This window comes from Strigops habroptila, chromosome 4, assembly GCF_004027225.2.
Source record: "Strigops habroptila isolate Jane chromosome 4, bStrHab1.2.pri, whole genome shotgun sequence".
In the NCBI taxonomy this organism is placed as follows: domain Eukaryota; kingdom Metazoa; phylum Chordata; class Aves; order Psittaciformes; family Psittacidae; genus Strigops; species Strigops habroptila.
In genome coordinates this window covers 61918985-61935757 of record NC_046358.1, presented here as the reverse complement: position 1 = coordinate 61935757, position 16773 = coordinate 61918985, and the positions used below count along the sequence as shown (strand labels likewise).

The 16773-nt window shown below is 40.5% G+C and overlaps 1 protein-coding gene across 1 annotated transcript; it reads right to left on the bottom strand.

Moving 5' to 3' along the window:
* Positions 1–2079: 2079 nt before the first annotated feature.
* On the bottom strand, positions 2080–6526 carry KCNA4 (potassium voltage-gated channel subfamily A member 4). The gene is made up of 2 exons (XM_030484569.1): positions 5729–6526; positions 2080–4927 (listed from the first exon to the last, which is right to left on the bottom strand). Exon 2 carries the CDS (start codon positions 4117–4119, stop codon positions 2131–2133), a length of 1989 nt encoding a protein of 662 aa, XP_030340429.1. The 5' UTR covers positions 4120–4927; positions 5729–6526; the 3' UTR covers positions 2080–2130.
* Positions 6527–16773: the final 10247 nt, after the last annotated feature.

Sequence of the window (16773 nt, the reverse complement as noted above, 5' to 3'; positions counted from 1 at the left end):
ATAAAATTTCCGAGTTGTTTCATTCAAAACATAGTTGGAATTAATATCACCACATTAAAAGGCGCTTTGATTAATGCTTCACATCAAAAATATAGTGAAGCCTGCTCTATGACTTTAGATTAGGAATCGGACATTTAAACACAAGTTTTGAACCAGGGCTCAGCGCAATGCAGTCTTTTGTGTGTGTCTTGGTTTTTATTAGTTTTTCTGCAATGCAAAAGAAGACAAGCAGAGAAACTTTTCAGAGGCAATTCACAGAAAATCCCTGAAGGCAAAAATAAACCATTAAAACACCTGTGTCTATGGCTCTGTTTGGTACCACTGGATGCTGCACACAGCAAATAACACTTATCTGACAGATTACGTATCATATGGGTGCCCAATTTGGGCTGCTTTTATTGTTGCCTTTCATCTCCAGAACTATATGTCAGTCAGTCACTTAGTTGTCCCCCCAAAAAAACCCTCTACTCAGCTTTAAGTAAATATTGCAAAACTACTGTAATTCTGTAGTGTGGGTAAGCCCCTTTTGCTCTCATAATGGCCTGTCCCAGTCTTTAAAGTGCATATGCCAATTTGGTTCAAGTTCTATAATCTGGAATGTTCCACAGTGCCTCTCCAAAAACAGTTCCAGTTTAATTGTGCCTTCCCTAGGTAATTCTAAGTCTGAAAAAAAAGTCTGTTCTGAATCTATTATTCATGTAATATGCAGTAATATCTTACCTATTTCATTCTGGAGTCTGGAATGTACTACAGGCCAGATAATCTTTACCTACCTTAATCTCATAGGAAGGGCAATGGAAATTTTTGACACACAGTAAAATACAGCTGGCTTAAGAATCAGTGAAAAGAAATCATGGAATGTTTTCTCAAGGACTGCATGGGACCCAGCATTTTGAATCCCAGAATTCCTGTTTTGGATCTTAAATGTTGCTTCAAGTACACACGGGTGAAAGCTGTAATTAAGGGAAAATGCAGCACCAATAATAGCACGTTAAAAGTTAGCAATTCTCAATTGTCAGTACTGTAACAACTGCACATCTTATTACTTCTACCTTCTCCTCCCATTCGCTGAATTTCTTCAATACTGACAAAGCATGTGTACTAATCATAGACTCTGAATGTTAAATTAACCAGGAAAGAGATACAAATTAGGTCGGTATTTCTTGAGGGCATTCGTAGAAAACACTGATTTCAAGTAATTTTGATTATAAAATTTTACTTCACAATCCTTTTCCAGCTCACAGATATTCATAATTAAAAAGAGTATGGAATTAATGTAATGTTAGCTGTTTTGCCATGAGCATCACAAAGAAAAAAGAAACAATAAAATATGATGCAGAATTCACTCTTCCAATGATTGTCATTGAACTATTACATTAGTAAACATTCACAGTATGAAGTCTCTTTCAGTATATCTCCAGCATATAAAGTAGTGCAAAAAAGCATTCCAGTCATTTTGCCTTTGCAGTCAGACCAGGTTAAATGATTCTCTTGCTTCATTTCTTTCATTATTAGACAACAAATGCTGCAATGCCTCCAAAGAGAGTTATAAAAATAAACAATTTCTGGAGGGTCAGCAGCCTTTTCAAAGGAAATTTCCAGTTAAAATAAACAAGCATTATAGATTTCAAGAAAAAAAATTTAGATCTATCTTCTGAAGAATATCTTTTTACAATAAATTTACCATTTGAAAAACAATGACTATGGTATCCAATGATTTATGGTAGCTGCTATTAAAGCACTGATAAATAGATAAATGACTACCAAACTTCATTGCTTCTTACATAGTAAATACCTCTGAATGCCAACTTTAACCACAGAGCTGTTATTAGTGATGTCGACAGTTCATGCACCCACTTTAAAACTGACTTGGTTTTAATAAATTTTTCAGCCTCATGTGCAAAACACTTGCATTCTAATAAAAATATAAAGTCTGAAATTGTATCAGATCTAACAATCCCTTCCTCAAGGTATATCACTTACTTGATATGTAATACAACTTTAGCAATGCTTTTTATTTGTATTTAACCATTAAATGGCATACTACTGTATGCTGTGGACTCTTGTTTGCATATTTCATTATTTTCACTGCACTCTTTAATGCATAAATATATTTGGAAACGTTCAAAATTACACATCAGTTTCCACAGAATTTGAATTTACACAGTTTTTCTTCTCTGACTCACTGCTATTCCCTATGTCCTGACTTTTTTTCTCCTTTACACAAAGAGATTCTTTAACACCTTCTTCCATCTCCAAATATTCTGATTTATCCTCTGTGGATGAAGATGATGAGCTTCTAAATTTCTTCAGTAAATTTGTTGGGAGGTAAGGGCAACTGACTGCATTCTGCATCAGCTGCGTTTGTTCTTCATTCTCAGTCTCTCTGTGGTAGAAATAGTTAAAATTGGAGACAATCACTGGCACTGGTAAAGCAATGGTTAACACTCCTGCAATGGCACACAGGGACCCAACTATTTTCCCACCCACAGTTATGGGTTTCATGTCCCCATAACCAACTGTAGTCATGGTCACTACAGCCCACCAAAAGGCATCTGGGATGCTTTGAAAATGGGTGGCAGGCTCATCAGCTTCTGCGAAGTAAACAGCGCTGGAAAACAAAATGACTCCAATAAAAAGGAAAAAGATGAGGAGGCCAAGTTCCCTCATGCTGGCCCTGAGTGTATGACCCAGGATCTGCAAACCCTTGGAGTGCCTGGAGAGCTTGAAGATGCGAAACACCCTGACCAGACGGATGATTCTCAGGATGGCAAAAGACATGGTCTGTTGACCATTACTGCCCTGTTCCTGTGCCAAGTCAGTGCCCAGAGTAATGAAGTAAGGCAAGATGGAGACAATGTCTATGATGTTCATTATGTTCTTGAAGAAGTGTGCTTTGCTTGGACATGCAAAGCAGCGCACTGTAAACTCAAAGGAGAACCAAATGATGCATACTGTCTCTACAATGAAAAAAGGGTCATTGAAGATGGTGTGTTCCCCAGCATTCAGGTGAAGCGACTCATTAGAATGTCCCTTCCCTATGCTCAGTGACATTATGAATTCTTTGTCATCTCTGAACTCTGGCAAAGTCTCCAGACAAAAGATGACGATGGAGATCAAGATGACCAAGACAGAGACAATGGCAATGCCTCTGGCTGGACTGGAGCTCTCTGGGTACTCAAACAGCAGCCAAACCTGCCTCTTAAACTCATTCTCCGGCAAAGCTTTGACTTCTTCCTCTTTGACAAACCCTTCGTCCTCCCTAAACTTGAGCATGGCCTCCTCCCCAAGTTGGTAGAATTTCACCTCCTCAGTGAAGATGTCAAAGGGTACATTAACTGGCCTCTTCAGCCGGCCGCCACTCTGGTAGTAGTACAGGATGGCATCAAAGCTGGGCCGGTTCCTATCAAAGAAGTATTCATTCCTGAGAGGGTCAAAGTATCTCCCTCGCTTCGCTGGATCACCCAACAGTGTCTCTGGGAACTGAGCTAAGGTCTTCAGTTGGGTCTCAAACCGCAGTCCTGACACGTTGATTACCACACGCTCACAACACTCGTACTCACTGTAGCGAACCGAGCTGTAACCCCCAGGGCCTCCACCATCATCAGGTGGCTGGTCTGAGTATGAAAACTCGTCCTCCCCATAGTCATCACTGTAGTAGAGCTTTCCTTCTTCCTCATCCTCTTCATCCTCATCTTCATCCTCCTCTTCCTCCTCACTCAAGTCCTTCAGTATTCTCTCTTCAGAACCACTGAGAGGCAGCAGCTCAGAACAGGGGAAGGAGGCCCCACACTCCCTACTTCCTAAGTGGTGGCTCCTCTTTTTCCCTTTCTTCCGCCTCTTACCACTCTGGCGGTGGGGCATGCTGCTGCGTGATGCATTCCCACCATGAGAGGAGGATGCACCTCGACTCTGTTCCTGATGGTAGTGGTGATATGGTCCACCTCCGCCTGTTGCCCCACCTTCTACTGCTGCTGTTGCTGCTGCTACAGCTGCAGCCGCTGCGGCTCTTGACTGTGCCAACCGCTCTCTCTCACGGGCCCGAGCTTGGACCGCGTATCCATAGGGCATGTGGCTGTTGCACCCAGAGCTGTCTGCACTCACCATTGCAACCTCCATTTTGCAAATGGTTTTGCAAATGGCTTTGCAAATGGTTTTGTTTGTTTTCAATCAGCTTAATGCAAAAAGGGTTTTGTTTATTTACAGTGTAGCCGTAACTTTCACTAGAAAGTTCAAAGCCATTTGCATTTGGAGGACAGTCCCCCGGACACAGAGCAGGGCAATACAGTTGTAACACTGAATCTATGCTTTGGAAAACCACAGATCTACATTTTGTTAATGCCCGGAATGTTTGACACAAACTACTGTTTTGCTCATAAGAATAGATGAAACTCTCGAAATTGAACCAGGAAACAGCTGATGCCCTTGTTTTTTCATCCACCAAGACCCTTTATTTTCCTTTATCTCCTGTGGCAACCACATATTTGATCAGAATCATGACTACCTTGCAGGCTACAAAGACTGCATTCATGAGGAAAAAATTATGCAAATCAAAGGGTACCTGCTCTCCACAGATGGTCTCAGTTCATTCATTGCAACCAAATGCAAATAGTCTCTTTCCTCATAATTTGTTCCTGTTAATGCTTTGGCCTAGCAATCTTATTATTTAGTATCATTACTTGGGGAGGTGAAGTTAATTCCAGCCATCACTTTATTTACACAGTGAGGAGGTCTTTGCAATTCCTTTCTTCAGCCTGTCAACAATGTCTCAAACCTGGGAGCAGCACCCAGGGCATCAGCAGCAGTGGTAAGAGGAGGAGGAAGAGGAGGAGATGAAGACTGAGAAACTGGCTCTGAGGTCCCCATAGGACATAAGGGAGTGGATGGGTCACCCTTTGGTTATGGTCATGCAGAAGAAGCACTTAACCTGAGGCACATGCACAAACACACAAAAATAAACAAAACAAAAAGGGAAAAGATTGGATTGTTTTCCTAAAAGGTCACGCTGATCAAATGAAACTGTGTCATCTATTACCACAGTATTCAAATCTTCCCCTACCCACACTCTTCACACTTCTACATTACACACACACCCACATCACATGCACAGAGATTTTGAACGACTCTGTGGGTAAGGATGTGGGTGGGTATGCCACATATATATAGACAAAGATACAGAATCCCCACCCATATAAGCACTTGCATCCACACACAAACATATGCATGCTTCTGAAACACCAACACAAACACTAATAAAAATACTGCAATACCCAGTGCATTCAGATCTTTGAGTTCATATGTAATAGATACACCTACATATATCTATAGGAAATATTAAAGAATAAATGTATCTACACAAAAAGCTTTTGTTTTATTTGCAGAAACACATAAGATGCTTACATTTTAATCTATAATTGAATTGTGTTTCAATCATAATGAACATCTCACTGAATTTAATTTGGAAACAGGCACGTATAATGCTCAACGAAGTGAAAATACTGTGATACGGTATGTCAAGAAAACACAAGTGCAGGTGCACTGAAGCAACATCTACATGCAAGCACACAAAAATACACACACACACCTCCCTTTGAAACACAAGCCTCGTTTATAGCTATATCTACCAATACATGATAGAAGGTGAATATGAACTATTAAATGATGCTATCTTTAAAACTGTACCTATGTGTCATGCAGAGAAAGACCTTAAAAAGGCTATTATACTTACTGTTCCTATGCAGAGAAATAGCACTGCTGTTCTTGCTAGTGTAAGGATCTGGTGACAGCAGTCCTGAGGAGGGGGCTATGCCAACTGATCTACATTTGCAGGTGTGTATGGTCAGTCAGCACCACAGGTTGATGAGTTCTTTCTCTCCCTTCGTTCTGGGTGTAACAAGAGCGCCAGGAGTGAGCCAGTGAGGCAGCTTAAGCTGGGGGCACTCTGCGCAGCCACAGGCACTGCTGCTCGCCCAGGCATTTGCAACAAGGCAACAAGCAAGAGCCTTGTTCCAAAAGGAAAAAAAAAACGAAGGCGGTGTGTTTGTGTGTGTGTCTGTGAGACAGAATGAATGGATGAGCGCGATCACTGGTCTTTCCAAGCCCAGGTTTTGCGGTAGGTTTGTAAATCAGTGTTCAGTAATCCGTGTACCAAGCCTGCTTCCACTGATGGGAGGACTGGTGTCGCTTCGTGCAGTTTCTCCCCCAAATACGTCCAGACGGCAGCGGCTCAGCCAGCACCGCCCGCAGCATCCACTTGTGCCGGGTTTTGGTAATGCTGACAAAAAACCCCAAACAACAAAACCCACCAGCAACAAAAGCAAAAGAACCCCAAATTCAAAGCCCCACCAAGAGGAGAAAGCAGCTCGCTACTTCACGGAGGCTACCGCTGGTATTTAAAGCTGTAGCTGCCAACCGCAGCCGAGCCGCAGGGGCGCTCCCGGGCACAGCCCTGTTGCTCCGCCGAGCCCCCGCCCGCCCGACCTGCGCGCCGCCCGGAGGGCGGACGGAGGGTGGGAATGAGGAAGGGAAGGAAAGGGAAAGAGGGAAGGAGGGAAAGAAGGATGGAGGGAAGAGTCGGCGGCGGAGCCGCTCTCCCGCGCCTTTCCCGGCTCGGCACCGCCCCCTGGCGGCCGCCGCCCCGCACTGCGCTGCCGCTCCGCGGCTCGGCCCCTGCCCCGCCTCGCCCCTGGCGCTCGTCTTTTTGGGATCCATTCCTCGGTATTGAAACGACCGAACACATTGTTGAAGTGGCTCTGGGTATTTCAAAACTCAGTATCAACTCAACTTGGCACGTCAAGTTTCCCAGAACAGGGAAAGCGGCTCCCACCTCCACCCTGCTGCTTTGCTCGCCCCTGACCCTCCAACAGTGCAGGCGAACGGGAAAGCAATTCCCTTTGCTCCTGCCCAATACCCTGCCAGCTGCAGCGGTCTTGCACATGAAGCCAAATTAACTTTCACTCCTACTTCTGTACCTAAACTAAATTTAGGACCTAGTTCACGAAGAGGGTACCACTGTGTATTCAGTAGAGCTTTAACAGCTCTACCAGAAATGTCACCTCTTTGCTCCCTCTGCCTGTAACACAAGCAGCGTGTAACCTGGCTGTTCCTTCTGCGCCTAGAAAATCCAAACTGGGACCGACTCCACTATCTGTAAGCAAGCACCATGAAAATGCATCGTGGCTGTATTTGATATCACAGCTACAATTCTGCCATCTGGAAAACTGAGTGTAGGCATTCCTACATAAAATGAAAAAAAAAAAAAACAAAAAAACAAACAACCCAGCGTCTGGGCGCTTTAGAGCCCTATTGATAAAATCACAGCAAGGAGAAATCAAGAGTCACACTCAGCCCAGACACTTTGCCTCAAGTTGTTTGCAACTGGAGGCAAATTCAACATGTGCAGCAAGTGGGCTGGGCATTTTTTTCAGTGCCCAGGTCCACTCCTTCTCCACAGTCCATATAAACAGAGAGAGCTCAGTGACCATTCCCCTTCGGATCCCTGGCGGCATGATCCAAATCATCCATGTTACCTTTCTGTCTCTACTGCCTACATCAGTTAATGCTCACGCTCTCAATCCCATTCATTTCAGTGGGTGACATATGATTATATAAGAGAGAATGAGGGGATCAACCAAATAAACATACTGAATGCCAGTTCATAAAGATGTTGCCAAGAGTACTGTGAAATGTACAGACGGCAGCTATATCTAACCAATTTTTCAATAATCACAATCCTTCAGGTTCAATAGTCAATATAAGGTGAAAGACATATAGAAATTCCTAATGTCATCCTAAACACCATTAAAATATAAAGTGGTGTCATCACAAGAGCACTCCAAAATTTTGATACTCCTGGATGCAATTTAAAAGCATTCCTCAAATTCATTGCCATTACCAAAAGCCAGATTCTTCTGCAGCTTGGCACAGGAGCATACTAAAGGCAGGGATCAAACCCTTGTCATTGTTTAGTCCCAAATACATGTACGATGCCATAAAAACAGAAGAGAGATCATAGGTATGCTTTTTCAATGATTGCAAACACCCAGACTTTTTCCTACTTCAGTAAAATTTCATTCTAGAGGTGTTTTCCAGTATTCAGTCACTTCATTCTCTAAGAACTGTTGTGTTGCTTTTTATCTTCAGGACCTGAACACTCTTACCATTTCTTTTTGAGATGTTTCAAGGGCTTGGGACCAAAACAAAACAAAACAAACAAACAAAGAAAAAAAAAAATTGCTTACCTTGCTTTTACCTTTCTTCCAAAGTTTCAGATGCATTTTCTCGTCATTGTCTTGTGGCTGTGAAACTGAAAAATTCAGCGGATATCTGAGTATAAAGACAAGTTGAAACAAACCAATCACTTTGGTATGCCTTTTTGATCATTATTATTTTTTCCTTTTGTAGTAGTTAAAGCATATTCTTGAGCAAATATAAATAAACTGTGGTGGGTGAGGGGATACACACCTAGTACGCACATAACACCAATAAGGAGAGCAGCAGGATAGCTTTTTTGGACCTTCTAAAATCCATTCTAATGTGATAGGGATCACGTAACTACATGCAAGTCAATCTAACTCAGAAGTCTTAGTGATCGAATTTTTAACTGATTTAAAAGCAAAAAAAAGAGCTTTAAGTATTTACAAATGAATACTGCAGCATTTCATTCAGCTTTATATTTTTATAGTATTCAATGAGCAATTTTTATTTAAAAGATACTGCATTCCCTCTGCTCCTTCATATTCATAAGGGATACTATTATTGCTAGAACAAAGAATACATACATGTCATTATCTTTGATAGTACTGTATTAAGAATATTACAGCGCAGTGAAGTAAGGCACACTATCATACAGGTTTGTTCTAGGTACAGTGATGCAGAGGAGAAATATGCATCATTATTGCTGATCTACGTATATAGAGCCAGAAAAAATACACAACTATTTAACACATTTTCATGTGAAGGAAACAGGAGATTTGAAAAGCTGAACTTAGGTCACTAGGCCCAAGATTAATTTATGCTATCCCCCAATTGCTGTAATTCTCACTGGCAGAGTCTGGCCTCAGTCCAGCACTAACCCTCCTGCTGGAATCAGGAATGCTGTGCAGCAAATAAGACTCTGCTGAATTCTTGCCTCCACAACTAGGTTTTCTCTCCCACTGTTTGTATCACTTTAGAGCGTTCATATGTTACTCAGATTTTACTAACCAGGCTCAGTAAGACACCCCTGTCAAAGAATCTGGCTCAAGTACTCTTCTTTTGCATATTACTGTCTCTGCTTAAAGAATGAAATACAGCCTACCCTCAATTAGTTCTTATACACAACATCCATGAATAGCACATCTGTTCATTACTTGTACTCCAACAGGCTAATCCAAGGAAGTTGACACTTCAGAAAACAGCAGGCCTTTTATACTTTCCCTGGAAAGTATGCAAAACCACTGCCATTTACCACTGAGTTTAGGATGAATAACAGTAAGAACGCTGATGATATTTATATTTGAATAATTTTTCCTACCAGAGTATGGACCTACTCTGAAACTAAGATAAAAATCCCATGTAGGGTTTATTTTTGGACTTGAATATTTCTCTGTTCATTCTGGGCAGACAGGGAATTCTAAAACCTGGAAATATCAGGTGCTAAATTCTGGCTTGCACATGTATTTGCCTAGATCAGGTAAAATAAACTATTAAGTTAACCCTGACTTGCAGAACAACTGGAAAGAAATACCTGTAGGACAAGAGCTCAAATTTATTAAAAATCAAAATCATGAAGACTTATTAGGCAAAAGTTCAAGAATCTCATGCTCCAAGAACATGCAGTAGAAAACTGTTACATGAAGAAGCATGTAAAGAAAGGAAATTTAGATGTTCAAGTATGGCATTAAACATACCTCATGTATGTTTTTAAGTTAAAAGGGTATTTCTATGAACACAAGGCTTTTAGCAGACAGATGTTGCTCAAGTTCTAGCAAATATATTTTTGTAACTCCTATTTATGAAATTAACATGCATGGAAAATATGTGCATGAAGGAACAGTGGGATCAAACTAAAAATAGTGGATACACCATTGTATCTGTAATGCTCCAAATCTTCCCAGAAGATAAAATAAGTATTGCAAAGGCAATATAAAAATTGCTCTACACTGTTGTATATACTTTGGAAATTACCATTTGAAGGAGACCTGCATTTCAGGTCTCTTCATAATTCGAATTCAAGCATACAGATATGCGTTATTTTTCAACACAAAGATTTATCGAAACCATGAAGATTACCAATTTAACCACTGCCAAGAGAAAAAAAAAAGTTACTCAAAAGATATATCATGCCTTAAATACTCTTTGCTTTCTTTGCACATATGTCATGAATTCGAACTGTGATTTAAAAACAAAATAATACAAATTCTTTCTGTGAAACATAACTTAAATTCTTAACTTGCATATTGCTCTTGTTGGCAGTGACAAAGGGAAAGAAAAGGCTTAGCTGAAAAAATCAATCTAAAGGCGGTGAAAGTAGCCCTGTATAGATCTGGAATACCTAAAGGTAGGAATTAGCATTTCGTGATTGAGAAGTGGGTATCCTGGTAATAGTTTTCTCTGAATACAGTCAAAACAAATTTCCTGTTTTATCCACAAAGAAATGAAACTTTTCTCATTGCTTGCACACGTAAGAGTCCATTACCTATCTTTAGCTAGGAAATGAGCAACTACCAGCTTTATGGGGTAATTTATGAAGTCTTGGTTCAGCAGAGTGGGAGTTCTAAATGAATGTTATTTTAGATTTGCGTAAATGCCTGACAGATTGGGTTTTGTATGCAGTTCTGGAACTTTCTTTATATTCACAATGCACTCTGTCAAACTGGTGGGGAAAAAAAAAAAGGTATAAAAATGTCCATTATCTAGGGAAATCATAATTGGTTTTCATATCAGCTTTCCTTCTTAAAATACCCAAATGAACATAGCAGCTAATTGCAAAGTTCACAGAGTAGCAATTATATTCTGACTACAGCAATCAAGATGCTGACAAACTAAAGACCTACTATACAGATAAATAGGCTGATTTTTGTTTGCAGGTGACAAGAAACCTAACCTTTAGAAGATATTTATGCCATCCCTTAACTCATTCTACTGAGATTTACACATTTTGTTTGTGGCATTCCAGCAGTTTGTGCAAACTGGTTCCACAAGGTAAACAAACATGTATCTTACTGAACGGAAGCGATTTGTTCCATTGCCTTTTGTGGACCAGTCTTTTACTGCAACACATCCTGATGCTCCTTGCTGAACTGCGCTGTAACTAACTTACTATCTTTCTTCTTTTCCTCCCCCCTCACACAATGGGAATTTGACTAAAATTGTTTTTATGCAACTCCATATAACTTAAATTATCCTTACCATGCACTTCCATTTCCTGTCATAGCTGGGTTATTTGCATGGGCATAGCCAAAGCAGTCCAGTTTCCACTGGGCCACAAAATACAGCATGGCATTTGGTGGGTTTTCATTCCAGTTTGTTCCAGTCTGTTATTAAATCCAAAGTTCTGCCTCTTACTTTACCTTGCTATGTTTTGATGATGATAATAAAAATGTTAATTCATGAAAAATAAAATAAAATTATTACTTTGCTTTGAAATCTCAGCAAGGTGACAGGTCAGAGATACCTACTTTCTATTTCGTATTTAGCATCAAAATATGTCATAACTCAGGTGCAATTTTCTGCCTTCTGCAGCTTTTGCCAAGAAACTAATATTTACTAAAACCTTGCCATTGTCATTAAACTATGAACTTTGTCACTCCTTTTGAAAAGACATTTTCCTGATTTTCAGCTACTTCCCCTATTTTCAAGGAATTGCTCATTGAATCTTTACTGCTTTTCTCGCTATGTTTTTCAGGGACAGCATAAAGAAACAAAATATGGAAAATATGATATATAAAATGCATATACACACACCCCCCAAAAAAAAGACCCCCTCCCAGAAGAAATTTATATTGGGTTTGCATGGCAAGGTTTGGGGGGGGGGGGGGGGCTACAGGGGTGGCTTCTGTGAGAAGCTGCCAGAAGTTTCCCCAATGTCTGGTGGAGCTAATGCCAGATGGCTCCAAGACGGACCCACCACTAGTCAAGGCTGAGCCCATCAGCAATGGTGATAGCACCTCTGGGATAACATGTTTAAGATGGGGGAAAAAATACCACCAGTGCAACAGCAACTGGAGATAGGAGAGACAACATGTGAGAGAAACAGCCCTGCAGGCACAAAGGTCAGTGAACAAGGAGGAGCTGCTCCAGGAACAGATTCCTATGCAGCCCATGGTGCAGACCATGGTGAGGCAGGCTGTGCCCCTGCAGCCCGTGGAGGTCCACAGTGGACCAGACATCCACCTGCAGTCCAGGTCCATGATGGAGCAGGAAGATGCCCAAAGGAGGCTGTGACCCTGTGAGAAGCCTGAACTGGAGCAGGCTCCTGGCAGGACCTGTGGCCCCGTGGAGAGAGGAGCCCACGCTGGAGCAGGTTTGCTGGCAGGAGCTGTGACCCCATGCGGGACCCATGCTGGAGCAGCCTGTTCCTGAAGGACTGAACCCTGTGGAAAGGACACAAGAATGCTTTTATTCTCTGTGTTAAGCAGCTTAACTAAGCAGTACAATAGTCAAGTATCACACTCAAGCAAAGAGTAACACCAAATCAAACTTTAATTTTTCCCAGCCATTTACGGTGAAATTACATAAGATAAGTCATAAGGAGATGTTTCACACGCCTTTGATATTTCAATGGACCTCCATGAAAAATAACCACAAATAGCTGCCTCCACACTAACAAAAGCAGATGAATCCAGTTGAAACCTTTATCTGATAAAGTTCATCTTCACCCAAAGGATACTCTTGAGATCTGTATATCTGCCAAAGAATACCTTTATTGCACCAAAAAGCAAATCATGAGGAAGAAAAATACAGCTGTATGTACAGACTAAAACATAAAGACTGAAATGCCACAGTGAAAAAATGCCAAAGCTTCAATATTTTTCCCAAGAAACTGTATTATAGATCTTTGAAACCAGCATGGTAGGGGAACAGAACCAGCAATACAAGCTAGGATGTGCAAAGAGATACAAAGTGGGTCCTAATGGTCCCAATAAAGAGGACTACTAGGAATGGTAACTGCATATTCTTTTTTTACAGGATGGATATTATTTTCATGAAGTTAAGGAATAGACACACTTCAAGTAAGGCACATTAAGCTGCAGGAGGGCTGCTTTATCATAAACTCTGACTAGAGCAGTGGAAGTCACTCCTGCACAAAAAAAATGTGAGTACTACCAATGGAAACGGCAGTCTTTACCTATAGCAAGGCACTTGAAAAAAGGAATCCTTCCAAGTATTCCTAGTAAGCATCACTATAATTCCTGGATTGAAGAAATATTTAGTTTTGCTCTTGTGTTCAACACTGAGTCTGTCCTCTGTGACAGACAAGGTTTTGCTTTGAGTAACAAATGACTCAGGTATCACAACGACTAGCACTCTTACAAATGGTCAAAGATTAACATTCCTTATCTCTTGGCTGAAATTGATTTATGATTCCAGATATTAGAGAATACTCACATGCCAATAGTATTCTGTTGTAGTCTTGTCAGTAAGGCAAGATTTATAATGGTGAGGTAGTATTAGATAAAATTAGACTATTTCTGAAAGAAAATGTAAAGTTTTTTAAAAACATGCACTTGTGGAAGAGTTTATGTGCCTCTGTCTAGTTTTCCAACCATTGCCTGCTGTAATAAAATATGTTAATTGTCCCTACAAACTTTAATGTGCATCAGAGTTGATGTTTTTCAATTTCAGCCCCTGCCACATTGTATCCACAATGCTTCATTTCTTTGGTGTTATGTTTTTGTCCTTGTTTTGGCTGAGATAGAGTCAATTTTCTTCCTAGTAGCTGGCGCAGTGCTGTGCTTTGGCTTCAGCCTGAGAACAATGCTGATAACACACCGATGTTTTAGTTGTTGCTCAGTAGCACTTAGCCTGATCGAAGACTTTTCAGTCTGGTGCTCTGCCAGTGAGGAGGGGCACAAGAAGCTGGGAGGAGGCAGAGATAGGACACCTGACCCAAACTAGCCAAAGCAGTATTCCATACCACAGCACATCATGCCCAGTATATAAACTGGGGGGAGTTACCCGGAAGGCGCAGATCGCTGCTCGGGTCGGGCTGGTTATCAGTCAGCAGCTGGTGAGACACTGAATTGTGCAGCACTTGGGGTTTGGGGGTTTGTTTGGCTTTTTGGGTTTGTTTTTTTTTTTAGTGGTGGTTTTTGTTGTTGTTGTTATATTGTTCTTTTGGTTATCGTTTTGTTTGTTTGGTTTTTTGGGGGGATGTATTCCTTCCTCTATTTATTATTATATTTTACTTTTATTCAAGTTTTAAACTGTTCCTATCTCAACCCATGGTTTTAACCTTGTTTTAGATTCTCCTCCCCATCCCACTGGGAAAGGGAGGGTGAGTGAGCGGCTGCATGGTACTTAGTTGCCAGCTGGACTCAAACCACGACAGCTTTCCTCTTCTAGCTTGGGGCTATGTTATCTTCCTCTAGTTCACTTTCTATTTATGAGACTTTCACAGATGCACAGAGATCATAAAAAGATGTATGTGCCAAGATACAACCTGGAGAGTAAAATAAGGACTAAAAAGGGTTCGTGGAGAGAGCATTTCTTGTACATTTTTAGAACAACAAGATGCAGTGTTACAGAACAAGATGCAGTATTATAGAAAGTCTTGAAGGAAATGTCACATGATCCTACAGAATCCACTGGTGTACAGAAACAAACAGTGAGAGAAGCAGAGCAATGACGTGGTGAATCTTTTAGAAGAAATCATGGATCAAGATGTCACAGAAATAAATTCCAACTGTGGTCATGAACACAAGGAACGAAAATACAGATTGACTGAGGAGAACGAGCTGATACAAAGAGAAGAGCAATGATTCCAAAGATGATGTATTCAGAAATTCATCAGGGAGGAAGGAATTCATTATGGACAACTCTGTATGCATTACATGAGAAACACTGTATGGGCCAAGTATGACTGGAGAAATGAAGAAATCATAAGAACTTTTGATTCTGAGCCAAGTACAAGAGTAAATTAACAGAAATAATATGTTTTTTAGTGATGCACGTAGTACGACCTGGCAGCATTTGGCAATCCAATTATAATCAACACAAGCACAATCCTAAGGCAACGTTATGACTTAGCTACAAGAAGCACATCTTACTTCAAACCAACCCAACCAAGGATAATTGTTATAGCAATATAAATAGTGTTTTGTCCAAAATTCTTGTTTATTTTAGACTTTAAAAGATGAGACCTTAGGAAGCATACTAGGGACAGAAACAGGTTCCAAAGAGAGACTATGGCTTCCTCATGTAATGACAGAAGGACCAGGGATATTATTTTTATCCAGACTCTCATTCCAATTTACAAAGCTGCTGAAATAATCAAATTCCAGCTCTGAATCTTTGCATCACCAAAACTCCCACTGCTGGCTAAAGAATTTTTAGTAAATCACAAGTTCAAGACTCAGACCAAAACAGACTAAGTAGTTTTAAAGAGAAGTATTCTGTAAAGTTGTTATAGAAATCCTCCTTCACTATTTTTCTGATTATATAGAATACTGTGCTATAATACCAAAAAAAAACAAAAAAAAAAAAAACAAAAAAAAATTAAAAAAAAATATTTAAGTCTATCCAGATATTTGGCAGAGCAGCACATAAATCCAGAAAGTCTGGAAGAACATAATTTCTACAAATTAAAGGTTTCATTAAGTGGCCTCAGCTGCTAGCCAGGAAGGCAGACTAACAAAACAGCCTTTTTGTGAAATAGTTACTAGAGGCGTTTTTCAGGATCAAATTAGCTGTTCACCATAAAGGCTTCCTACTGATTTTCCTTACGAGTTCAGTTTTCAAAATGCAGTCATGTATCCTACTGATACCTGTTTATTTTAGTTGATTTGGCTGAAAGTTTGCTTTAGGATCTTACTGAAACTGTATTCATTGTAGGCTTTCAATTTTGTCCTTGTCCTATGCACATAACCCCTCATTCCATTTCTCTTATCTGCTTTCTTCCTCCTCGGTTTGCACTGTTTACTTGATGAAACCACCCCTTGCAGCTGAACTGAAGTTAGGGCAGACAAACAAACTTTGTGTGTAAGTGGCTGTGCAGTTTTGCTTACAAAACAAAGCTACTCATTACCTCTCACAGGATGCTCATAAGGCAAGCACCTACAATAGGAGACTTGAAATAATGAAGTTTAATAATTTTCCCAGCAAGAATGAAAAGATCATTACTTTGAACACAACAAGAACTGCAGGCATCAAAAGACACTGATGGTACAGTTTGACTCTTAGTTACTCACATGGCATCTGTTGCTGTAATATCACTTCGAAAATCTGCAAGTAGTTGTCTTGATAACATTCTTCTGAGGTTAAGATGCTCTATTGAACCTCATCGTACAGTGAGGGAATTCACCTACAGAGAAGCCAAGTGCCTTTCTGCACTCATACAGGAAGCTGTAACAACATGTCTTCGTCAGAAAGTTTATTGTTCATTTAGTATGACAGTACCTCAACCATGGAGCCTTTCACCTGGTTTAGTTACTGATAATATGGAGCATAAAACCTGAAGTATAATGAGAACATGAACAGGGCTTGGACTGTAACCCAGTCTTAGCATATGACTGTGAGGACGCAGCAAAATGAGATTAACAACTCTCCTTAGTTTCTAACCTTGCAAAAGCA

Excerpts from the sequence above, each read along its gene's own strand:
- KCNA4 (XM_030484569.1), bottom strand. The coding sequence starts at position 4,119 with ATGGAGGTTGCAATGGTGAGTGCAGACAGCTCTGGGTGCAACAGCCAC.